Consider the following 22,733-nt stretch of genomic DNA (forward strand, 5'->3'; position numbering starts at 1 on the left):
GGGTCTCTGCTGCTGCCGGTCCCCCCAGGCAGACTGGGGTCTCTGCTGCTGCCGGTCCCCCCAGGCAGACTGGGGTCTCTGCAGCCGCCGCCGCCGCCGCTCTCAGGCTCCGCAATGTTAACAGCTGAGGCCATGTTGCCGCCGCCGCCGCCGCCGCGGTGACTGAGCTGCCCCTGCTGCTCCCGCATCAGGCGGGCTGGCTCGTCTCGCTTCCCCCACCACCACCACCACCACGGCGCACTGCTGGAGCTGGCCGGTGATGCCGGGGAGTAGGCTCCGGAGATCGCTTCTTTCTGCGGCTGTCTCCGGCGCTTGCTCTGGCTGCTGCTGCTGCTGACAGACCTCCTCATACCGCGGGGGCTGCTGCTGCTGCTGCCGCTGCTGCTGCTGGAGAAGAGTCAGGACCTGTGCCTTCCATTGCAACATTTCGTGGTGATCGGGAGGTCTCTGCTGCGGCCGCTTCCCACATCCAGTTGGTGGAGAGGGTGAGAGAGATCCGTGTGTGCGTGCGCGCACGGGGGGCGAGCCTCTCTTTCCTGCTGGCCCCCCCTCCCCCCGGGGTCTCCTTCACCACCACCAAACAATCCCCACCGCCGCTTCGTTCCCTCCTCGCTCGCCCCCTTTTCCAGACCCTTTTACTTGGGAAAACGCGAGCAAAGCCGCAGAGACCCCGCCAGCAGGACGTTCGCCCTCGGCTCCTTTTCTTGATTTGGCTCCCGGGGAAGAAAGCCCGAAGCCGGGGCAGAACGCGAGCTTCTTCTGCCCTTCTCAGTGCTGCTGGGGAGTCGCTGCCGCTGCCCTCGCCGCTGCCGCTGCCGCTGCTGCTGCTGGAGGCGGAGGCTGCTGCTGGGACTGCTGCTTCCACTCGGGCTCTGGCTGCTGCTGCTGGCGGCCTCGCTGTAGCATTCTGCTTCAGTGCAGCGCTGCTCTCTGACTCCCGGGACTTGGGGACTCCAGTCTGTGTGTGTGCAGCAAGCAGCAGAAGCTCCTTGATTCAATAGAGGAGATGGAAGGAGAAAAAAAAGAACTCTCTCCATTTGGAGAAAGAGGAGGAGGAGGGGAGGGGGTGGAGGGGGAAAGAGCCAGCGAGAGAGAAAAAGGCTGCAGCTCCCGCCCCTGGGGCTGTCAGATGGCTACGGTTTCTGCAATGTGATTGGCTCAAGGAGGGCAGAAATTACTCAGCAAACATGACTATTATTAGCTGCTTAGCAACAGCTCACCAAAGTAGAGAGACCACCCAGGCAGGCAACCCTAGTGTGTGCATCCCTAGCTTCAAGGGGAGCCTTAAAGAGCTCCAACCTTCTTGCATGCAATACTTCCATTAAGGAATGCTCCCCCCTTCCTTTTCTTTTGAAAAGAGTGTCTTCTTTTTATGAGACGCTTTTTTTGCACGCACGCACACACACACACACACACACACACACAAACACACACCTCACGATGTACAAAAAAGTAATATTTTTTAAAGCGCTTAAACAATTTCAGAAACTCCTGAAAAGAAAGTCTATTCAGAGGCACCTTGGCCTCAAGCTGTAGCAAATACTGGGAGGTCCGACTTGAATTCCCAGGCTTGAACCCATAATGACAGGGTGGTGGATACCGAGGTAGTGTGTGCCAATTCCCGCCCCCCCCCTCTCCTTTATAACTAAAAGGAAGACAGTCTCTCGCAAGAGAAATACGCCATACATTAAAGATAAACAAAACGGAAAGTTAAATAATACACCACCAGAACATTAAAAAACAACAACCTCCAAATCCCCTGCCTACCCCACCCCCCCACCCCTAAACACCTCCTATATTCAAGGAAGGAATTAGTCATTTCTACTGTAGCATCCAGACACCAGCAGCAATTCTAATGGGGGGGGGGGGGGACTTTTTATTTGAATCGAAATTATCACATAGTTTAAAAAGAGCCCTTTGCCATTTTGGCAAAATTGAATCGTCTTGTTTCCTGCAAAATAAAGAAAAGAAAAATACTGCCATTTGGCTTCTTTTTGACCCCCTTTTCGCGCACATACATATTTATTTAAAGTCGGTTTCGAGCTGTTTTTTAAAAGCGGTACGCATCCTTTATATATTTCAGTAATAGCGTGACGTAGGGAGGAATAAAGGCTTTGATGTTGAATTCATTCGAAACAAATTGTGCACTGACTGTAAGAACCCATCCCGACGCCTTAGCTAAGGTCACGAAGATGTCCTGGGCTTCGCTTTCCCATTGGGAGAAACAGCCCCCGTGGAAGCGTGCATTGTTAATTCGCCAGCAGTAGGGGCTTGCCTGACAAAATGTCTCAGAAACCAGGCTGGCTCGATGGCTTTCTTTAAGAACGTGGGTGGGATTTTCGGTGTGTGTTTGTGTTTTCCCCCTTAGCTTTGCAAGTTATGAAATTTCTCCCCGCGGTGGAGATGGGGCACTCACTTTTTTTTAAACTCGACTCTCTTGCGAGGGAACTGGCGGGGTGTTGGTGTGGGCTGAGGCGGTGAAATAGGGGAATGTCGCTTTAAGGTGCACTCGGTGTGTGTTCATTGAAAAAAAAAGAAGAAAGGAAGGAGGGAGAGAAAAGAAAGGAACCCAGATGGAGGGAAAGTAGGAGGGGCGGGGATGAAGCGGGGGAGGGGGAGGGAGCGGGGGGGTGGAGCCTGGACGAGGCCACGTGACCAACGCGCCGGGAGCGGAGCCCCGGTCCTCCGTAGTGGCTGCAGATCTGGGAGCCCCGCGGCCTGGGGGTGCGTGCGTGCGTGCGTGTCCGAGCGTGAGGGGGCGGGGAGCCCACGCCGCTGGACGGGCCAGTGACCCGGCAGCGGCGGAGAGGGACAGTGCGCGCTGGCGGGCCGGGCCGGGCCGGGCCGTCGGGACTCCCTCCCTTTCCTCCCTCCGCGCTCCTCGCAGTCGGTGTCCCGAAGCCGGAGCAAAAAGGGGCTTCAGCCCCGGCCCCTCCCACCCGGGCGTGCGCCGCTGCCGGGGCCGACAAGCATGCCAGGCGAGCCGTAGTACATTCCTGGGCAGGCCCCGCCCCCTGACGTCACCCAGCGCCGGCCAATAGCGGCCGGGAGGGAGCCTTCCATTCAGCGCCGCCCGGCTGCCGGCCGGCGGAAAGGCCCGCGGGGGCTGCCGCACACGCGGCTCCGCGGAGAGGCCGGCGCCCGGCTCCGGGGGCCCCAGCGCCGCCGCCGCCCGCGCAGGCTCTCTGCTTCCCTCTGTCCCCGACTCTGCTTCTTCATCTCTTTGTCTGTTCAGCGCAGTGTGCGGCGCCCGAGCGACGGGCTGGTGACTGCCGGCTCTCTGTCCTTGGCCATCCCCTTCCTGCGCTCTGTCTGTCTGTCTGTCTCTGTCTCTCTGTCTCTGTGTCTGTGTCTGTCTCTCTGTCTGTCTGTCTCTGTCTGTCTGTCTCTGTCTCTGTGTCTCTGTCTGTCTGTCTCTGTCTGTCTGTCTCTGTGTCTGTCTCTGTCTGTCTGTCTCTGTGTCTCTGTCTGTCTGTCTCTGTCTGTCTGTCTCTCTCTGTCTCTGTCTGTCTGTCTGTCTCTGTGTCTCTGTCTGTCTCTGTCTCTGTCTCTCTGTCTCTGTGTCTGTCCGTCTCTGTCTCTCTCTGTCTCTCTCTGTCTGTCTCTGTCTGTCTGTCTCTCTCTGTCTCTGTCTGTCTCTGTCTGTCTCTGTCTCTGTGTCTCTGTCTGTCTCTGTCTGTCTCTCTGTCTCTGTCTGTCTCTGTGTCTGTCCGTCTCTGTCTCTCTCTGTCTCTCTCTGTCTGTCTCTGTCTGTCTCTGTCTCTCCCTGTCTCTGTCTCTCTGTCTGTCTCTCTCTCTGTCTGTCTCTCTGTCTCTGTCTCTCTCTCTCTCCCCTTTCTTTTTATCTTTCTTTCCTCTCCTCCTTTTCCTTCCTCTAATTTACTCTTGGAACTTCCCCTTCCACAAATTTTCTTTCTTCCTCATTCATAGTCCTGACCCAGAAGAGGCAGAAGGGAAACCTCACTTGTAAGAATGACTTTCACAAGTGACACCCTCAAAAATGAGATGGGGCACAGATTCACGTGGGCATTTTCATATCGTAAAAGGAAGAGTAGCCAGGCAGCTGGGAAATTTAAAATCGAATGCCTTAACCAGGATATCATATTAGTACGTGCCTATTCACTCCAAGAAACACATCTACAACAAGACCTCTTAAAAAGCCAGTATGATCAAACAGTACAAATAAAGTACAGAATAGTCCTGGAACTAAACAGTATTGCAGGAAGTTTTGTATTAATACATGACAAAGTTGTAATATCAAAAATCAATCTTATAGTGAAAACTGGCTTTTAAAACCTGAGAAGCACCACTCAATTAAACTGATGTCACATACTAAAATGAACCTGCCACCATTTCGGGTGCTTGGCTATTAATAATCAACTCTTGTGCTCAATGTACATGTTCAATGATTTCTTTAAATTTGGGGGTTATCTCTCATTTTAACTCATTTATATGAGAGGACCATACATTTAGACCTGGAAGGTACTTCAGAGCTCATCTAGTCCAATCTCCTAATTTTACAGATGCCCAGAGAGGTTGTGACTTGCTCAAGATCCCAATGGTAAGTAATAGAGCTAATATAGAATGTTAGGACAACCAGATGTCACCACATGCATATAAGAGCGTAGAGGTTTGCATGTTTCTTCAACTGCTGAAGATAAAGCAACTATATCATAAATCACATTTCAAATTCTTAAAATTTTTGTATCCAAATTCAAAATCTTTCTCTGAATGTTATCTCTTTGATCATTTAAGTTAATATTTATTATTTCCTAATTTTGTTTAATATTTAGAGTTGCACACTTCAGGAAGATATGATAGTAAATATGAATTCATCTTTGCATGGAAGAAACATCCTTCTGCTCCTACACTGGCATCTTTTCAAAGGTAAGACTTCTTTCTTCCATGTTAATTTCATTCAGTCTTACTTTATTCCTAAATACTGATGCCTGAGATTTAAAATACATGAAGCCCTTCTACTTCCCTTCTTTGCCTTCTGTTTGATAGGTTAACTTTTCATGATCTTAGACAATGCCCTGCTGGTATATTCTTCTCGCTGGTTCCCAAACTCAATCTGGAACCTCAGCTTTAACAAGCACTATCTTAATCTCTCTCCCATCCCACCCCCTCTTTTCTCCCCCTGTGGTCTGCTTTTTTCATACACAAGAGATGAATTACTTTGGGGATCTAATTGGCCTTGTTTCTGCAATGTTTTTGAGAAAGGAAGAGGTGCCAGTGTAAGAGCCTGTCTCCACATGGGTGGTCAGGGCTGAGGCTGCCCCCAATTTGCCTCATTGCTGATGCATGCGAGTGCTACATTCCCAGCGATAATGTTGCTCTTAATCAATCTGCCCTTATTTACATTTGTAAGCATTGTTGGCTTTAATATGCATGCCCTGTGCATGTAACTGCTGCTCCACACCAGGTTTTGTTAACTTCAGCTAATCACAAGGATCCCACAGACCTGATATGGAGCTGGTTTGGATGAACAGGGCCTACCAAGGTGTCTGTGGGGAGAGTCCCTTTTATTCTTTAGCTTCCCTTGTCGATTGGTCAAGCACATGATCACTTGAGACCCTGTGGGCTGGCAGAACTTTCCAGTATATGTGAAGGAACATCTTAACACAACCCCCTTGAATATTCCCCTTAGACCACATTTCAGTACACGGGTTACCTTTTCCCATGTGGTCCAGTCCTTTAGTTCTCCACATAAACTCTGTAAACTCTGAAGAATCTCTCCTTGTGTTTCATTCCCCCTTACTCTGTTCCAACACTTTAACTTCCCATGGCCCCACAACACAGTTCTGAAATCTACATTATCCTATTGCATTTGGACAAAAAACATCTGGCTTCTATGTTTGCATATTACTGGGGGAAGTGAGCAAAGCAAGACACAACTAAATGGAAGAACAGAACAGGGTATGGTTATGAACAAGCGATAACCTGCCAGTTATCTTTGGGAATACCTCCTCGAATGTTCAATGTAACCCTTGGACTTCAATACTTGATAAGATGGTGTTTGTATGATATCATATAAGCTGCCTTTTGTATAATGCCATCCATGCAAATATCATAGGAATAAGAATGCTCATGCATTTATCTTATAATTCACTATTTTCAGCATGTATTTATTTTGCTTAATTTCAACCATCAATTTCAACCTAATAAAATGCAATAGTAATACTTTGCTTTTTGTATTGCATTTACTTTTCAGAAGTGCAAAGAATTTTTGACATAGCACACTAATCCTTATAATATCACTGTCAGTTTGATAGGGAATAGTAATATCATCCTTTTGGTTTAGAGATGATAAAACTGAAATACAAATGTTCAGTGAGTTGCTAAAGGATATAAAATGAGTTTAGGTCCTGAGATGGCTCAAACAGATCCCAGGAGTCCTGACAATCTGGTGTTCCACTGTTCACTGCATTTCTTGTCCTTTAACAATGCCATATTATCTCCTTATAAATGTTTGTGTATTTCCTTACAAGTTCTCTTGAATGAATTGAAAGGTGGAGCCTAGAGACAGAAATTAGACAATATCATTCTAAAAAGTTTCAGGGTTGAGAAAAGAAAGTATTCAGCTGCAACAGAATCTCAAGACACTGGGCTTGACCTCCTTCTCCCTCCCCCACTCTCTTTCCCTCTCTCTTTTCCTCCACTTACCCCCTCCCCTTCTCCCCCTGCTCAGGGATGTAAGAAAGGGAACAGCTCGACCCAACTTGTCAAAATAATGCTGCTAATTACCCCTGATCTCCTTTAATGGGAAGCTGCCCCAAACTCTACAAAGGAGTAAAAGAGAGATCTACAGCACAAACCCAGGAGCACTGGCATTTATTGAGCTCCCAGAGAAGGGGGGGGGGGAGAGAAATGTCCCACCAGCACCCTAGATATCTCCACATTCATCAGACCAAGATCATTAGTGAAGGCACCCCAAATATTAAGCTGCAGTGGGAATTATACTTCCTGCAGTTGCCACAATGGCAGGGAATTCAAGACTGCTGAAGATCTCATCAGTTGCAGTAAGGCTTGTCCACAAAGCAGTTTTGTATAAAGCACAGAAATGATTGTGCTGTGGGTGTTTTTTCCCTTGCTGAATATCTTTCTGACTCTGTAACTTTGATGTATTTGGAGTCATTATTGAGTGCAACCAGAATAATATCTCTATAGATACAGATATTGAAATTGATCTATGTATAGATATTTATATAGCTATCTACAATTTATACACACACACATATATACACACCCATATATATCTCTCTCTATATACACATCTCTCTATATCTACCTATCTATCTTTGTCTCTGGAAGAAGGCATACCACTCATTTTCATGATCTCTATGATTGGGTGTTTCAACTAAAAAAAGAAGCTCTGTTACATGATCCCTTTGACCCACTGCTGGAGCAACAAATTTATTAGAGATATAGGCATGAGAAATGAAAAGGAAGTAAAACAATTCAAGCTTTTTGTGTGTCTTTCTTTCATACTGCTAATCCGGTTTACACATCACGCCTACATGTTTCAATAGGGCTTTATACACTGTGGCAGAGGCAGAAGAAAATAAAAGGTGTGTGTGTGTGTGTGTGTGTGTGTGTGTGTGTGTGTTTCGAATGTATGTGAAATAAGGATAAAAGTAGGAAAGGCTAAGATTTTAATTCATAGTGATTTGTCAGTTGTCTGTCTACAACAAATTTAAAAAGTGTCTTTTTTCAAAATAATCCCAAACTGTAGACTTTATCAAGATATGTTGTCAGATTGTCATCCAGTTGCATAAAAACACTAATAGCCTGAACCAGAGATCACATATACCTCTCACACTGTACTTAAGATGATGTGTAAATCTCCAGAGTTAGTCTGAGCATATTATACCTAAAGGTGCCCAGCTTGGTACAGTATGTCAACTTAAAATGATAACACAAGCAAAGGCATTTATAGCCATGTGGAAAGAAATGTTGTTAACAATCAGAACATCCAATTAAATGCTTCTTGTTTTGTAACAATGTACCTAAGGCACCCAAAAATATGTCATAACAAGAAAAGATGATACTAAAGAACACTGGCTTTCTTTATGGAGTCAATTACATGTTGAGTTACTGAGGTCAAACCCCACATCACTCACAAATACAAACACCAAACACACAGACAGTGATGAAAAAGGACTATGGTAGTGGTTTCAGACTCCAGTTATCCAATTATAACATATTTAGAGTCACCCATGGTGGGTCTTTCTTATTTACAACTAGGTCTCCCCACCCTCCCAACAGGGGGAGGGGCAAAGAATAGGAAAGGGACATTTTAAATCCTAGGCTCTATGAAACTAGAGGTCTCTGAGTGTGATTCCTTAAAGTAAACTCACATGGTTCTTTTTGGGTGACACAAGACAAAAAGATGAGAAAATATCCATTGTGGAGTTTGTTCATGCATAAACCAGATTTCATTTTGAAAAAAAGAAGAAATTTGGAAAACATATACCTCTCATTCACTAGTTTGATGGCTTTGGAATGGTCTTGATGATGGAGTTTCTATTTACCTCCAGTGTCAGTACAACCAACCTCTTTGATCCAGACATTTATAGGTGCATGCCAAGATTAACACCTTGTATGATTTAGACGTATTCTTTACCAGGCTATGCTGACACCCAGGACATCTACAAGACATCCATCTACTTCCCCAGTATGTGGCCTGCACTATGAGTCTTAGGGGGCACCCTAGGACAAACAACATGATTTAACCTTTTCCTTCCTTACATTTTCTTTTTGGTTTGCCTTCTCCCCAGATGTACTCTTTGTTCAAGGATCCCACCTTTTCCACCCCAACCCCAACCATACAGACACTTCCAGATTCACAGTGATTTAGTTTCCAGTTTTGGGTAAGGTGAATCTCTTACCACTAGTTAATCTCGAATACTTCAATGCTACTCTGGCACTTGGACTTTTCCCCAGTGTTTCAGTGGGTGGTAGGAAAGTTGTGTCCGCGTCTGTCTGGGGAGGAGGAGGGGGAGGGCGCAGGGGAAAGGAAATATGTGCTCATCCTTTTGAAAACACTCTTGGATCCTTTATTTCCACTCTAGGGGATGCCCCCTAAGGGACGTTGGGTTGGAAGGGAGAAAAAGGTAAGAATGTGTTCTCTAAACTGTGGCATTTAGACATTATTTTCCCCTTCCTTTCTTTCTCCCCCTCCTGTTCCACCCAGTCTTCTTCCTATTACCCTCCCTCTTCTCCTTCCTTCCTCTTTAAATTTTTGTCATCTTTCTTTCCTTTCCCTCTCTACTCCTTCTGACTCTGTCTACCTCTTAGTCTCAGTATCCATCCCTCCCCGGTTCCTGTAAACAACTCTGTTCATCCTCTCAAATCAGTAGCCCCCGACGGGGGCTGATTAGCGGAAACCAGGGTGGAGACCCTTCCAGGCGTGAAAATGGGATGGGGAAAAGAGCTACTCCGGGAGAATTGCCCTTGATAAGTCGCATGACCAAAGGCACCCCCTGTTCGAGCCCAGAGGGAAGACCGAGGGGGAGGCGGAGGGGAGTGAAACATTTAAATAAAAAAAGTTGGGCAAGACTGGCAGCTCCGGAGGCTCCCTCCTATTCCCCCCCCCCCCCCCCCCCCCGCCGATACACACAGCCGGCCCCCTTCAGGGAGCGCTGCCTTCTCTGGGAGCAGTGGAGCCAGCTGTGCCCGTTTTCTTTGCTTGCGGGGAGCGAGGATGAGCCCCGACACCTCTCCCCCTGGGTCTGCCTCGGAGCCCTGCCGGCGACCTCAGGTATCAGCACCAACTGATGAAATGCCAGCAAGAGTCTGCACAGGATGGGCACAGGACGGATTTGAAAAGAGAAATCTCTCACTCACCATCTCCATTAAGGAGCCCCTTCCCGAGAACGAGGGAATCTGGGGCCGTTTCTGCTACTGCTTCTTCTGTTGCTGTTGGTAAGTAGAAGGGGGTGGGTGCGTGTGGGTACGGGGTGTGGGGGGCACTTGGGCTTCACAACAATTTCTTTTCTCCCTTCTCTTGTACCCCCTCCTCCTCCTCCTCCTCCTTCTTCTTCTCCTTCTCCTCCTCCTTCTTTTCCTTCTCCTTCTTCTTCACAAAAGGAACTGAAAGTGTAAAAAAATAATCCTGCTAGGTTGCAGGCATTCTGCAGAGTGCTGCTAGGGTTCACAATTACATGCCTGTTTCTATTAAGCAGCTTCATCGTTCTCTGTGTGGGTGGTCTGCCTCTCAATAGGCAGGACCTGTCAGGGTCACGTGATGGATCCGAAAACTTTACCCCTTTACAATAAACTCTAGGAAAGCAAAGTAAACTAAAGTAACGTGCTATCAGCACAGCCCTCCTGGGTAAACAGGAGGCACAGCTTCCCTCCCTTTCCTGGGTTCAGCCCAGCCTAACTAAGCTCTTCTAGTGCAGGAACCCACAGTGCCTGCACCCTCTCAAGTCTGCAGTAGACAAAAAGGAATGTGGGACTGGAGTTCCCCTCTTCCTCTTTCCTTTTCCCACTTTCCCTTCCCCCATCACAAAATTTTTTTACAGCATTTAGCCACCTTTTCAGAAAAACATGGGGCTTGGGAGGAGCAGGGAAGCTTTTTTCTTTACAAGAATATCTGTCACCTGGATTTCTGTACAGGATAAATGAATAGATGGCAGGCAGACAGGTCAATAGAAATGGCAAAAAGGACAGGCATCTAGAGGAGGCAGAAGAAAGATGAACAGCTTAAATGTTCAGTATTGCAAGATTTATTTTCATCAGCTGATAAGATCATAGATTTAAAACTGGAAGGGGTTTTAGAGGCCACCTAGTCCAACCACTAAATTTTACAGAAGAGCAAACTGAGGCCCAGAGAGGTTAAATTACTTGCCCAAGGTCACACAGCCAACAGATGTCAAAGCCTGAATTCCAGCTTCCTTTCTTCAAATACAGCACACTTTCCATTATACCGTGCTAGTTTTCAGGTTGACCCCTGTCATTTCTGCTAGGAGTTACTAGGAACTTGCTTGCTTCAGGGATGCTCATAGTAATGGTCCCTGTGAGAAGCAACCACATGAGACTTTCTTATTTTTGCCTAACATTCCTTGATGATAATATCATACTAACTAACATACTTGATGATAGGTCACACAAGTAATCTTTCCAACAGTACCATTTTAAAGTCAGTTACTTTTTAATGGTGGTTAAATGCAGAGCTGGTGGTCGTTCTCTAAAAAAAAAAGGAAAAACCTTCCTTCCACTTTATCACCAGATAGAATTTAATGATGAGGAAGTGACCCAGCAAAATCTGTTTAACATTTTGATAAAGTATAATGAGAGAAGACATACTATAGAGTATGCTTGGAGTTGCCCTATCGGGATGTCTTTTCTGCTTTGGTTTTTTTAATGTTTTCTCTACTGACTGAGTGACTGAACATTGTTCTCTGGATGGACATGTCTAGACTTGAAGACAACCTTATGAAGTGAAGAAATCGAGGCGCCTTGGGCTGGTGGCAGGGGAAGCTTCTGCCAGGTAACCAGAGGCCGGTAACCAACAAGACTATTGACCCAACGTTGGCCCTTGTACCAGCAGATGTGTTCCAGGCGTTGTTTGGACAGTTCGGAGCCGAAGTGAGATTCAGAATGCCTAGTTAGCAAATCTGAATGCTCTTTGGTGTTCTTTCCAGGTTTAGGTATTGATCACTCAATAGGTTGTGACATACTTCTAAGTTAAGTTATTGAATCGTATCTTAAGCCAATTTGTGATTTTGTGCTCTTTATATTAGCATTTCTCTTGTGTGTAGGCATATATTATCTGTGTCGCACCTGAGCATACTGAGTTCCTTTCTACTTTTCCTCCTCTTGGGGAAACTATAGATATTAGCCATAACTTAACCTACCAATCAATTTGTCCCCAGGCACTTAGCTAAGAGTTTAATGAGTGAGAATATAAGAACTTGGAGCCTAGTCTCTCCACCACCTCCATTTGCTTTTAGAGGCCAGGATCTTCAGGATTGAACCCAGTTCAAACTGCATACATGGGCACAGAACAGAGAGTGATGTCGAATCCTAGTTCCTGTGGACAAATAGTCATTTTGGATTATTTTCTTTTGTTTTATTAGCAAGGCTATACAAACAGTGAGGTATGCTTCTAAAAAATTACATTATTATTTAGGTGTAAATTATGGATACATTAAGTAAAGTTTCAGTGATAATATCAAGTTAAACAATCTTTAAATAGTCTAACATTTTCACTGGGTTCTAGGCAGATCAAAAATGTGGACTGAAAAGCTGGAGTTTATGTTGTATCCTCTATCATATACTATTATTTTGATTTAGAGTCATCTGAGTTACCAGAATACTAATCTTAATAAACCATTAAATAACCAAACTTTATAATATCATGTAGCCATGTAAATGAGTCTAGGAAATAATTTCATATCAGCTGGTTTTCAGTAAGATCAGAGACATCTCAGTGAATATCTCAGTGAATGAGTGAATATCTCAATGGGTGTGATGCCAGATTGGTCTTAACAATTGTGGAAAAAATGAATGTTTCCCTTCAATAAACATTTTTTCTTCTTCTCTATTCCATGTCACATCAAAGAATCTGCTTCATGCTCTGGTGTAAACAGAGAGAAAAGCAACGTAAATAAAGGAAGTACATCTCAGAGCAAGGTGGCCCAGGATACAAAGACAAAGAAGAATAAGCAATAAGAAAAACGGCTCTGGCTAATGAAGTTATTTGAATGAACGATGTTGTTTTTTAATGGGGAAATTTGCCCAGAACCTTTGGAATGTATTTTTTTGCTAAGTAAAGAAAGCTAGGAGGTGGCAGTCATTCAGTGAATCAGAGTGCTACTGATTTACACCGAGCAGATGGCCCCAAATGTACCCATATTTTTGGCCTTAAGATTGTTCTTTCCTCCGTCCTCTATTTTTGACGATGTCAAGTAAAGTCAAGTCAACAAGCATTTATTAAACTCTTACTATGTGCCAGGCACTGTGCTGTGTTGGGGATAGAAGAAAACAAAAGCAGTCTTGGTCCTCAAATAGTTCCCATTCCAATGAGAGTGACAATATGCAAACAATTACATACATGCATTATACAGGTTAAGCTAGAGGTGATCTGTGGCACAGTGAATAGCCAGAGTCAGAAAGGCCAGAGTTCAAATCTGACCTCTGACACTTAATAGCTGTGTGACCATGGGCAAATCACTTAACCCCTGGCTGAATAAAATTGGAGAAGAAAATGGCAAAGTACTCCAGTATCTCTTCCAAGAAAACCTTATGGATAGTTGGTCCAGAGGGTCATGAAGCGTTAGACAGGACTGAACAGCAACAACAGCCTCACAGGGAAGGCACCGGTACTAAGGGGCACTGAGAAAGGCTTCTTGTAGAAGATGGGATTTTAATTGAGACTTGAAGGAAGCCAGGGATGCCAGGAAGCAGAGGTGAAGGGGGTGCAGGATGGGGAAGAACATTCTATGCATGGGGGACAGCCAGTGAAAATGCAAAAATCTGGGTGATGGGGAGTGTCTTGTTCAAGGAACAAGAGGCCAGTGTCACCGAATGTTAGAAAACGTGAAGGGGAGTCCAGTGTAAGAAGACTGGAAAGGTACAGAAAGGATAGTTTATGAAGGTCTTTAAAAGAGGATTTCCTATTTGATCAATGGGGGTGTAGAGCAGTGTACTCTTTGCTTTGGAAGACGATGAATGACAGCCAGAGGCGGTATCTTGACTCGTAGTCTGTGTGAACTGAATTTAAGTGAGACGGAGCAGCACAAAGTTGTGGGCCTCCCTCTCTCTTCTAGAGTCATCGCAATCCAGTGACATGACAAAAGTCAGGACAACTGGCAATGACCTGGAAGAGGAGGATGATCTTGGTAGCTTTGCTATGTGACCAGACAGCACCTGCTTCATCTGCCTTCATCTGCCTTCACGGCCTCTGGAACAAACTGTCCTCATTTGCCCATTCCTCCAGGGCACGCCTTCACATACTTGGAGGAGATGCCCACCTAATTCACTGACAAGTGTGTGACCCATCAGTGACTCTCAATCTGGTTTGGTTCACTTGGGGAGACAGTTGTAACCACTAAGCATGCCAGAGCTCCCTGGAGCTTCAGGTGAGAGTGGGATGCCAAGTGGCCACCAATGGTGAATAAGCAGACCTAAAAAGGCACAGCAAACCCTTATGCCAGAGGCGCCAGTTGTCCTTGAACACTCATATATCGCCTAAAAAGTAACCATAAAGAAAAGGGAAAAAATACGGGTAAAAGCCAGGAATCCTGGGCTTTTTCTTAGCCCTACGGATGGACTGAGTCTCAAATTGCAGCGATCTGGGCCGTGTGGCAGGTGATGACACAACTTTGCAGTTCTCAGTGATTTTTCCTGCTATAGGGTGGTGATAAGGAACCTATGAGCCAGGGCAGCACCAGACACAGCAGGGTTATGGCCCAGATGACATGTCAAGCACAGTCGACAGTTCTTTGTCATGCATCAGGGTTATCTGCAGTAAAGTGGCTACAAAGTCATAATGAGATCAAATTTGTAAGGACCTTAGCAGAGTGCCCTGCATATAGTAGGTGCTTAACAAATGCTTATTCCCTTCCAATCCCTTCCTCTCATGAGCCTCTTGCATACAGCCTGGCTCAGGATCTACACTGATACCCAATGCTGCCACCAACTCAGTGATCTCTGGATCACCCACAAAACCTTCCTCCTCTATGAGAACCATACCAAGGGAATGATAAGATGTGGCAAAGAAGCCACCTTAGAGACCTGTGCAGAGAGCTTCCTCCTTCAATGGGGCCTAAATAAGGACGTGATCTTACTCCTATATGGGGATTAAGAATTACCAAGAAGTCAGCTAGGGGATTCTCTTTCTTCCAAGTTCAATACTCTTCCTCCATGCTGTTAGAAAGCAAGCCACCTGCCCACAATATCGCTCCTTGGTCCCCGGTTGGGAAGGAATTGTCCAAGCTATCACCGAGAAAAGGAATTCTCTTGATTGAGCAAGACTTGAGCCATTTCTCCAAGAGGTACAGGGCCATCTGAAGGACTAAGATCTTTGAGGCCAAGTCAGGTCTGTTCTGGGGAAGGAATATGAAAGGTCTAGGTTAGAACTATATCTGAAGTGACCCATTTTTATCAGGTAAGTCATCCTGGAAACCATGTTCCAGAAACTGCTGGACTTGAGAGTCCTCCCCTGTCCTAGGCTGGCATTGACTTCTCACAGATATGGCTTCTGGGAAGTTGGACACCTGACCTGGGCAGGACCTGAGTAATGATGTAGTTGTTGCTTAGCAGGGGCAAGCCTCTTGCTTTGATATAGGAGAGTGTCATTTTGCTAATTGGGGACAGTTTAAGGGCCACTTGGATTAGGCAGGGGCTCTGATTGGCACAAGGAGCCCAGCTAGGTAAGAATAGGGGAATTGTAAATGGTACAATGTCCAACATAATATGATGTCACTACTTCAATATCCATGTTGGAAATGGACATGCTTCTCAATCCCTGTTTCTCTTGTAAGGTCTTTGATCTGGTCCTTTAGTACATATGATGTCAAAGTATGTCCATTGGTCCTGACTACAAAAGAAAGAGGTTTTGATTGTCTAATTGTATATTCTCCTCTCCAGGCCCCAGACCACTTGGCCAGGTCCATAGCCACTGACCAGGAAATAATACAGATAAAAATATTCTCTGTCCCATCCCTCAAGGCTCTCTCACATGCCAGCCAACCAGATTGGAGCTCAGCAACCTGAAAGTATTTGTCAGGACTCCCAGTCCCTTGGACCTAGGATCTGATAGCTATTGTTACCAGATTAATGAATTGTGGAATTGAATTGTGAGTGCCCCTCTCATAGCAGATGAAACCAGGCAAAAGGGCCTTCCTCAGAACTCGGCAAGTAGAGGAAGCAGGGTTCCAAGATCTAGATTGGAGTCCGCAGTTAGGCATAATTCCTCACATTGGTGAAGGGTGCTGATCCTGGAGGAACTTAGGCAAGCCTGATTTTAATGGGCCATTTCCATTTATCAGGAGAAGCCACTCTTGTTCTATCGATCTTGTTAAAGGTGCCATCTTCTATTACTATTATTCAGCACTAGGCAGCTGTGATAGTAATGGCTGAATTTCTTTATGCAGTTCTCCTGGCACTCTCAGAGGTTGGCCATCAGTTACTTTCTTTTCAACTGTTTCAAGTTGAAGCCACATCCAAAGCTTTCTTCAGGAAATGGTGTCATTGTGCTCTTCTCACCTAGGACAAGACCAGGTGCTGTGACTTCTGTCTTCATTTCCAGGGGCCTGTGTGCACCGACAGTAGTGTTTGTCCAAGCCTCACCTGGCCAGATCCCAAATGAGGCAGAGATCCAACCCATCAAATTTACTTCCTTTAGTTTTCAGCCTGTCCCTTGCAAATACCTATCAGGCAAATGTTGGAAGAGGAGTTGGGCATGAATAATTCTCCATCTCAGCTTCCTAAAAAGATAGAAGACCAATTCCCATCTGGAAAAGCTAATGCATTTAGCTGATTCTATAAAAGGGAGCCCCTAGCAACCTCCTCCAGTCAATGGAAATCACCTGCATGGAATGACTCCATTAGAGTCAGTAACTGCTGCTGCAAGGATTTATCAGGTTTGTTTGAATTTTCTACTGTCCCAGGTCCTTGGTGAAGAAGGCCTGCTGCCCTCTTGCTCCCTCAGGGCAAGAAATCATCATCCTTTAGGAGCTGTAACAAGGTAATTCTAGGACTTTTTTTTTTTTTACAACCACCTGTGGGAGTTCCCAAATGTCTTGTGCACTTCTGGTCATTCACCTGTTTCATGATGATCTCGGAGGGAGGCAGGGAAATTAGAACCTTTGTGACAGAGCACATCATATGGTGGATTCCTGGCTAGCACCTGCTAGTCTCTGCCTCCGTCAGGGGAGATCCCTTCATTTTCAAGGCCACCAGATCCATTAGCTGCCCCCTCAGCTTTCCTTTCATGGTCCCTAAACACAGATCTGTCTCTAGTTGTCAATGTACTGAAGCAGTTCGCTTTCAGTTTTATTTTTCTGGCAATCCAACTTCTGCAGGATGGTCAACAATAACTAGGGAATTCTGGACTTGGTGTTTTCCCCGCTTCCCAGCAGCCTCTTTTAGCACTCACTGAGCCAGTCACTCTGTGTGAGTGGCAGCCTGTGTCCCATCATCTGATCATTGCCCCCTCCCCATTTCGAGTGCTCTTCTTCTAACTGAACCATGATGTGAGCCATGGAGCCATCTCACCTCATTTCAGCTACTGACTATGCCAGATGTTAAGGGTGTTTTGTTTGTTCAGTTGTGGGATGAATGAGACACTTGTAAGGCATTGAACAGATAACAAAATGGGGACGACTTTGCCCTAACACAGCAAGTATATATGTAACAAGGCTGCATGTGTCCTTGGAGATATGATATGTACATGTGCACACACATGCATCTCCAAGTATATATGTAATAAGCATGTAACTTCTGCAGAGCCACTCCCTGCTCACGTCCATGTAGAAAGGCATCTGGTCCATAGGGCAGTGAACGGTGACTCTCAAGGTGTTCGGCTCTTCTCCGAGGTGGATGACCCCTGACCCCCCTGGGGGGCTTATGCCCTGAGGGCTTTGCCAGGGTGGCAGCTCTGCCATATGAGAGCAGGAGACATGTATGAGAGGTGTCATAAAGATGGAATTGCCAGGACTTGAGCATGACACCTAGGGTGCAAGCCTGGGCAGCTAGCAGGGTGATGGGAAGAGAAGAGGGGAGATAATGATGTCAGTCTGGGACAGATTGTGTTTAAGATGTCTGTGGGTTATCTAGTTTGAGGTGTCCAGTTGGCAATAGGAGACGGGAGAAAACAGGTCAAGAAAAGAGGTTAGGGTAGGACAAATAATCTGAATGAGTAAATCTATGGGAGCCAATGAGATCGCCAAGTGAAAGAGCATGGAGCAAGAATAGAAGGAAACAGTACAGCGCCCTGGGGACACCCAAAGTCAGTGGGCGTGACCTAGAGGAAGATCCCATGAAGGAGCCTGAAGGAGTGATCAGAAAAGTAGGAGGTGAAACAGGAGAGAGCAGTATCATAAAAACCTAGGGGAAAAAGAGAGGATCAAGAACAGAGTTACCAATAATATCAAAGGCTGCAGAGCTAAAAAACATGAGAATAGAGAAAAAGGCATTGTACCGGGCAGTTAAGAGGTCATTAGGTAACTTTGGAGTGAGAAGTTTCCACTGCTCGACGGCTGTCCCAAGATGCTTGGAACTCTCTCCTTCCTCATCTCTTCCTCCTAGCTTCCTTTAGGTTTTAGATAAAATCCCATTTTCTGCAAGAATCCTTTCCTAATCTCCTTCATTCTAGTGCCTTCCTTCCCATTCCCTCCAATGTACCCTTAAATATTTATCTTGTGGCAGTTTCCATGTTGTTCCCCTCACTGGGTTGAGCTCCTCAAGATCAGGGACTATCTTTTGGCTTTTTTCACATCTCCTGAACTTACCAGGGTGTCTAGCAAACAGTAGATAGCTAATAAATGCTTGTGGCCTAACTGACACTGATGGGAGTGAAAGAAATGAAGGCATCAATTAAAGATGGATTTCCCAAGGAGTGTAACCATGAAAGAAAGGATAAATGTGGGAAATATATAGCTAGTGGAGACTGACAGATCAAGTCAATTTCTTGGAGTTTTTTGTGTTTTGTTTTGGGATGGGGATTGTGTTTGTAGGCAGCAGAGGAGCGGCCAGGTGAGAGTCAGAGATTGAAAATGAGTAAGAGCAAGGATGATGGGGGGGGATGGCTAAGACTGGATGTTTGCATGTAAAGGAGGTTGTTTTAGCAGGAAGAAGGGTCACCTCTTCATGTGAGATGGCACAAAGGAAGGGCAGAAAGGGAACTCTTGGAATGGCCTCAGGTTTTTTTTTTTTTCAGTGAAGCATCTAGCAAGGCTTTCAGTGAAGTGTGTGTGTGTGTGTGTGTGTGTGTGTGTGTGTGTGTGGTATAGAGGGTACAATAGGAGATTTGAGGAGGGATAAAAAAGTCAGCTGGGACAGTAGCTTTTCTAAAAAAGCGACTGATGTGTTGGGGGACTGGAGGTAAGAGTAATGGCATAAGGGACACATGAGGAGGCATGGCATAGCATCGATTAAAGAGATGTCCAATATAAAAGACATCAATGAATATTAGTGATGCTCTCTTCAGTGTTTCTGACCCCTCTCATTTCCACCCCCCAGACTGTTTTTTTGAGAGTTCAGTCACTTTGTAAACTTCCCTTTCCTGTCTTAGGTACTATTGAGGATTTAAACAAAGGATCAGAGCTGGACAAATTTATAGGGAGGTGAAATTTGTTTTCATTGCTGTTTTCCATTTCCTTTACGATGTTTAGATGTTACTGTCCCTTTTTGTGGAATTTTCTTCTCTATCAAGCTTTCTTCATCAGCTCTTGGGCTATCTCTTTCCTCAGAACCTGGTTCTAGGGTTAGCTAGGGCTAATCTGATAAGTCAATTTTTTCTAACATGTTAATGGCAGGTACTGGTTTAATATGATATCGTTTCTCAACATGGATCCTTTGTGCCTTGGATTAAAAGAACAACTGATTTAAGGCACTAGAAAGATCTGTAATCTTTAGCATCATCCTTTATTGGTGTCTACCTACTCAGCCTATGAATAAAGCCCACCCTGTCTCTGCTTGGGTTATTTTGTACTCATTTATTCCTTTCGGAAACAAAGTTGTCCCTGTATGGACAAAAGCTTATATGTTCAAATCCTGTTTACCAACTTCTTTCCTTGCTCTAATCAAACTCTGGCTCTTAATCCTTCCTTTCTCCCCTCTCTTGCCCCCCTTCCCTACTAATTACAATCTATTCAGTTGGATAATAGAAGGCTCAAAAAAAAAAGGTGTATATGTCTCATCAGGTCTCCTCCTGTACTGATTGCATGGCCCGTGTCCATGGATGCACCATCCATACCTAAAGCTTGACAATTGTAGCTGGGAAAAGCATTTTAACTTAATGATAAGGACTCTCCCTATCTTCACTCCTAATCCTCATTACAAATTACTACCACGCAGAAGTATCAATTGGAGGGTTTGGTCAAATATGAAACTTACACTTGTTCTTTGAATAATCATTTTTGTCCTTTAGGAAAATGACTAACAATCTTAAAAAATTAATTTAACTTACCTGCACTTCAATTTCCTTAGCTATGAGATAAAATGTTTGGGCAAGATGATAGCTAAGGTCTTTTTCCTCTCTAAAATTGCGCAGCCAAATCTAAATTGGAGAACTAGATCACTGCAGAAAGAAACAGAGGAATGTATATAAAAGCTGGCTGGTATAATGCAGAATTAGGGCACCAAATGAATCATTGCAGAATCACAACATTTAAGTTGGAAAGTATCTCAGTACCCCTTCCCTCATCTTAATCTTTCTTTCTTTCTTTCTTTCTTTCTTTCTTTCTTTCTTTCTTTCTTTCTTTCTTTCTTTCTTTCTTTCTTTCTTCCTTCCTTCCTTCCTTCCTTCCTTCCTTCCTTCCTTCCTTCCTTCTTTGGAAGTCTTTCCCCTTAATAATGTTTTACAATATGTAGCACTGACTACCATGGCTCTCACTGCCTGCAAGGCCAGGTACATTAGGTTTTATTCCACTCCCACTCAGGGCTCTGCTGTACTCTTAAAAGGGTTTGGGGGCTATGTGGATCTACACTCTGCAAATGGCTATAGTACCCACCAAAGGGGCTCCCTCAAGTATGACCCCGAGTCCCTAGTATGCCAGGTCCATTTAGCCATTAAGAGAAAAATTAGCTTTCACAAAGGAATATTCACTTCAAAAGAGATAATCCAAAGTGTGCAAATTTGCTCCCCAACACCTGGGGTTTAATCCTCACCCCACTCCCCATCCCCTTGCACTATGTTAGTGTCTGGGAAGGAGCAGATTATGTCCACAGTTTAGTTTGGTTACTATAAAACACGGCCCCAAGTTACAGGTCCAAAACACACCATAGATGAGAGTCCCAGGCACCCTGACTTCTCCAGGCTTCACTGACCAGTTGGCTGATTGTAATATCCCACCTGGAATTCTGGCTCTAAAATTGCCATGACTTGAATTTCTGGGTCTAGTGTATTTGTACCTGAAACTGAGTACCAACAACAGAAAGCAGAAATAAACATCAAGTCCCCAAGGTCTTTTTCTCAGCCGGGGTAGAAGGAACAGGAGAAGATCCTTCTCTTCTCACAGATTTACTTTGTGACATCTGTTCCATAATTGAAATGTTCTAAATATTCTGAAATTTTCTAAACTCTAAATGTGCTGAATTGTTATCTTCATTCCGTAAAGGGTTCGAAGCTAAGAGTCCCTGGTGGGGGAGCAGATGCCTCCGTTTTAGACTATCTGGATGTGCTCTAAAGGCCCTTCAGAACACCTTCAGTTAGCCGATCAGCAAGGTGATCAGGCAAGTTGATGTGACAAATGCATAAAATAAAATACATAGAATTACAGAGTGTACTGGTTATATTGAAATATGAATTTAAAAAAAAAACAAAGTTTACATACTCATTGTTAAGAAATCCTGACCTAGTCCATCTTATATCTAATCAAAAATACCCTCCTCAACATCCCTGACAAGTGAGTATGCAACTTTTTACTTGAAGTCCCCCAGCAGTAAGGAACTCACTGACATATAAGGCAGACTACTCTGCTTTAGCATAGGTCTAAGTATTAGGAAGTTTCCCTTTATGTCCATTCTAAACCACCAGTTGATATGAAAGTTCTTAAGGGAGAAGGAGTTATAATAAAACAAAGGAAAAACAGGATGGTAGAACAATAGCTCAGTCAGAGACAAAAAAAGGTGATAACCAATGAGTAGAAAAATTGGGAAAAATAGCTTGGAAACAAAGGAAGGGAAATGTGAAACTCAAAAGGCTAAACAGTCATTTTAGGCAAGAAGAAAGCAGGCCAAAGTATGTGAGAAGGAAGAAGAGCCTAGATCTGTCCACCAGGCTTCCATTGGTTTTAACACTTCCTAATGTAGAAGAATTATGGGATTATACATGAATAATGTTTTAAGAAAATGATATATAGAGGGAGATTTTAAACCATAAATATGTAGTGGGAGTAGAGTTCTAAGATTATATGGGTAGTGCTTTGAAATAGAAATAGGTGAACACAACATGACAAGCAAGGAAGTATTCTGAAACAGTTCTGAAAAGCAAGATGTCAAACGTAGTGGATAACTTTCTGAAAATCGAAAATCAAAAATCCTATTTTAGAATTTGGAATTGAAATTTAATATTGCTAAATCTCTCGGAATTTATCATTGCATATATTTGTTTTGTACATTAGAGAAATAAAAAGTTCATCTGTCATCTTTTTATGCTATAGAAATGCCCTCCAGTGATATAAACCAGTGTGGTTAAACTAAAAAACAAAAACAAAAACAAACACAAAAAAACCAGAGGTCCTTAAACCATAGATAAGGATCCATGAGGGCCACATTGACTTAGAAAACCACACACTATTGTTACCTATGTTTTATTGTATTTTTATTTATTTTGCTAAATATTTTCCAAGTACATTTTAATTTGGTTTGGCCTGCCTACACTTGAAAGTGTTGAAGTTCGTATGCTGCCAGAGGTCACATATTTGACATCTCTGTTGTAGACTACAACCTATCATTGCCTGTGCTTCCTGCATGACTGTTATTCATGCCTAAGACAGTGTGGTATAGTGGGAGCATTGGGTTAAAATCCTGCCTCTTGAACAGGGTGGCAACCTTAT

General features: G+C 44.5%; 2 protein-coding genes across 2 annotated transcripts in view; one reads left to right on the plus strand and one right to left on the minus strand.

The window, feature by feature from the left end:
• Positions 1-535, minus strand: part of PTCH1 (patched 1) — a 79,757-nt gene extending 79,222 nt beyond the window's left edge. Inside the window, exon 1 of the mRNA XM_069088000.1 lies at positions 1-535. This exon is cut by the window's left edge and continues 145 nt beyond it. Within this exon, the coding sequence (XP_068944101.1) occupies positions 1-350 (350 nt within the window). The 5' untranslated portion in view covers positions 351-535.
• A 1,657-nt stretch (positions 536-2,192) lies between these two features.
• Positions 2,193-12,967, plus strand: LOC138160936 (uncharacterized). Its single transcript, XM_069087742.1, has 7 exons — positions 2,193-2,263; positions 2,606-2,724; positions 4,794-4,887; positions 8,781-8,873; positions 9,075-9,116; positions 9,664-9,927; positions 12,572-12,967. Coding segments are annotated over exons 1-7 (684 nt in total). The 3' UTR covers positions 12,573-12,967.
• Positions 12,968-22,733: the final 9,766 nt, after the last annotated feature.

Source organism: Petaurus breviceps, unplaced genomic scaffold (genome assembly GCF_028583685.1).
Source record: "Petaurus breviceps papuanus isolate PSGF00001 unplaced genomic scaffold, PetGlider_PUasm1.0 183, whole genome shotgun sequence".
NCBI lineage: Eukaryota > Metazoa > Chordata > Mammalia > Diprotodontia > Petauridae > Petaurus > Petaurus breviceps.

What these genes read in the sequence shown, in the direction of transcription:
- LOC138160936 (XM_069087742.1), top strand. Translation starts at nt 2,193, where the DNA reads ATGTCCTGGGCTTCGCTTTCCCATTGGGAGAAACAGCCCCCGTGGAAG. An exon ending in GCATTGTTAATTCGCCAGCA is followed by an intron (nt 2,264 to 2,605) that starts GTAGGGGCTTGC and finishes GCGGGGATGAAG; the next exon opens with CGGGGGAGGGGGAGGGAGCG. An exon ending in ACACTGGCATCTTTTCAAAG is followed by an intron (nt 4,888 to 8,780) that starts GTAAGACTTCTT and finishes CCTTCTCCCCAG; the next exon opens with ATGTACTCTTTGTTCAAGGA.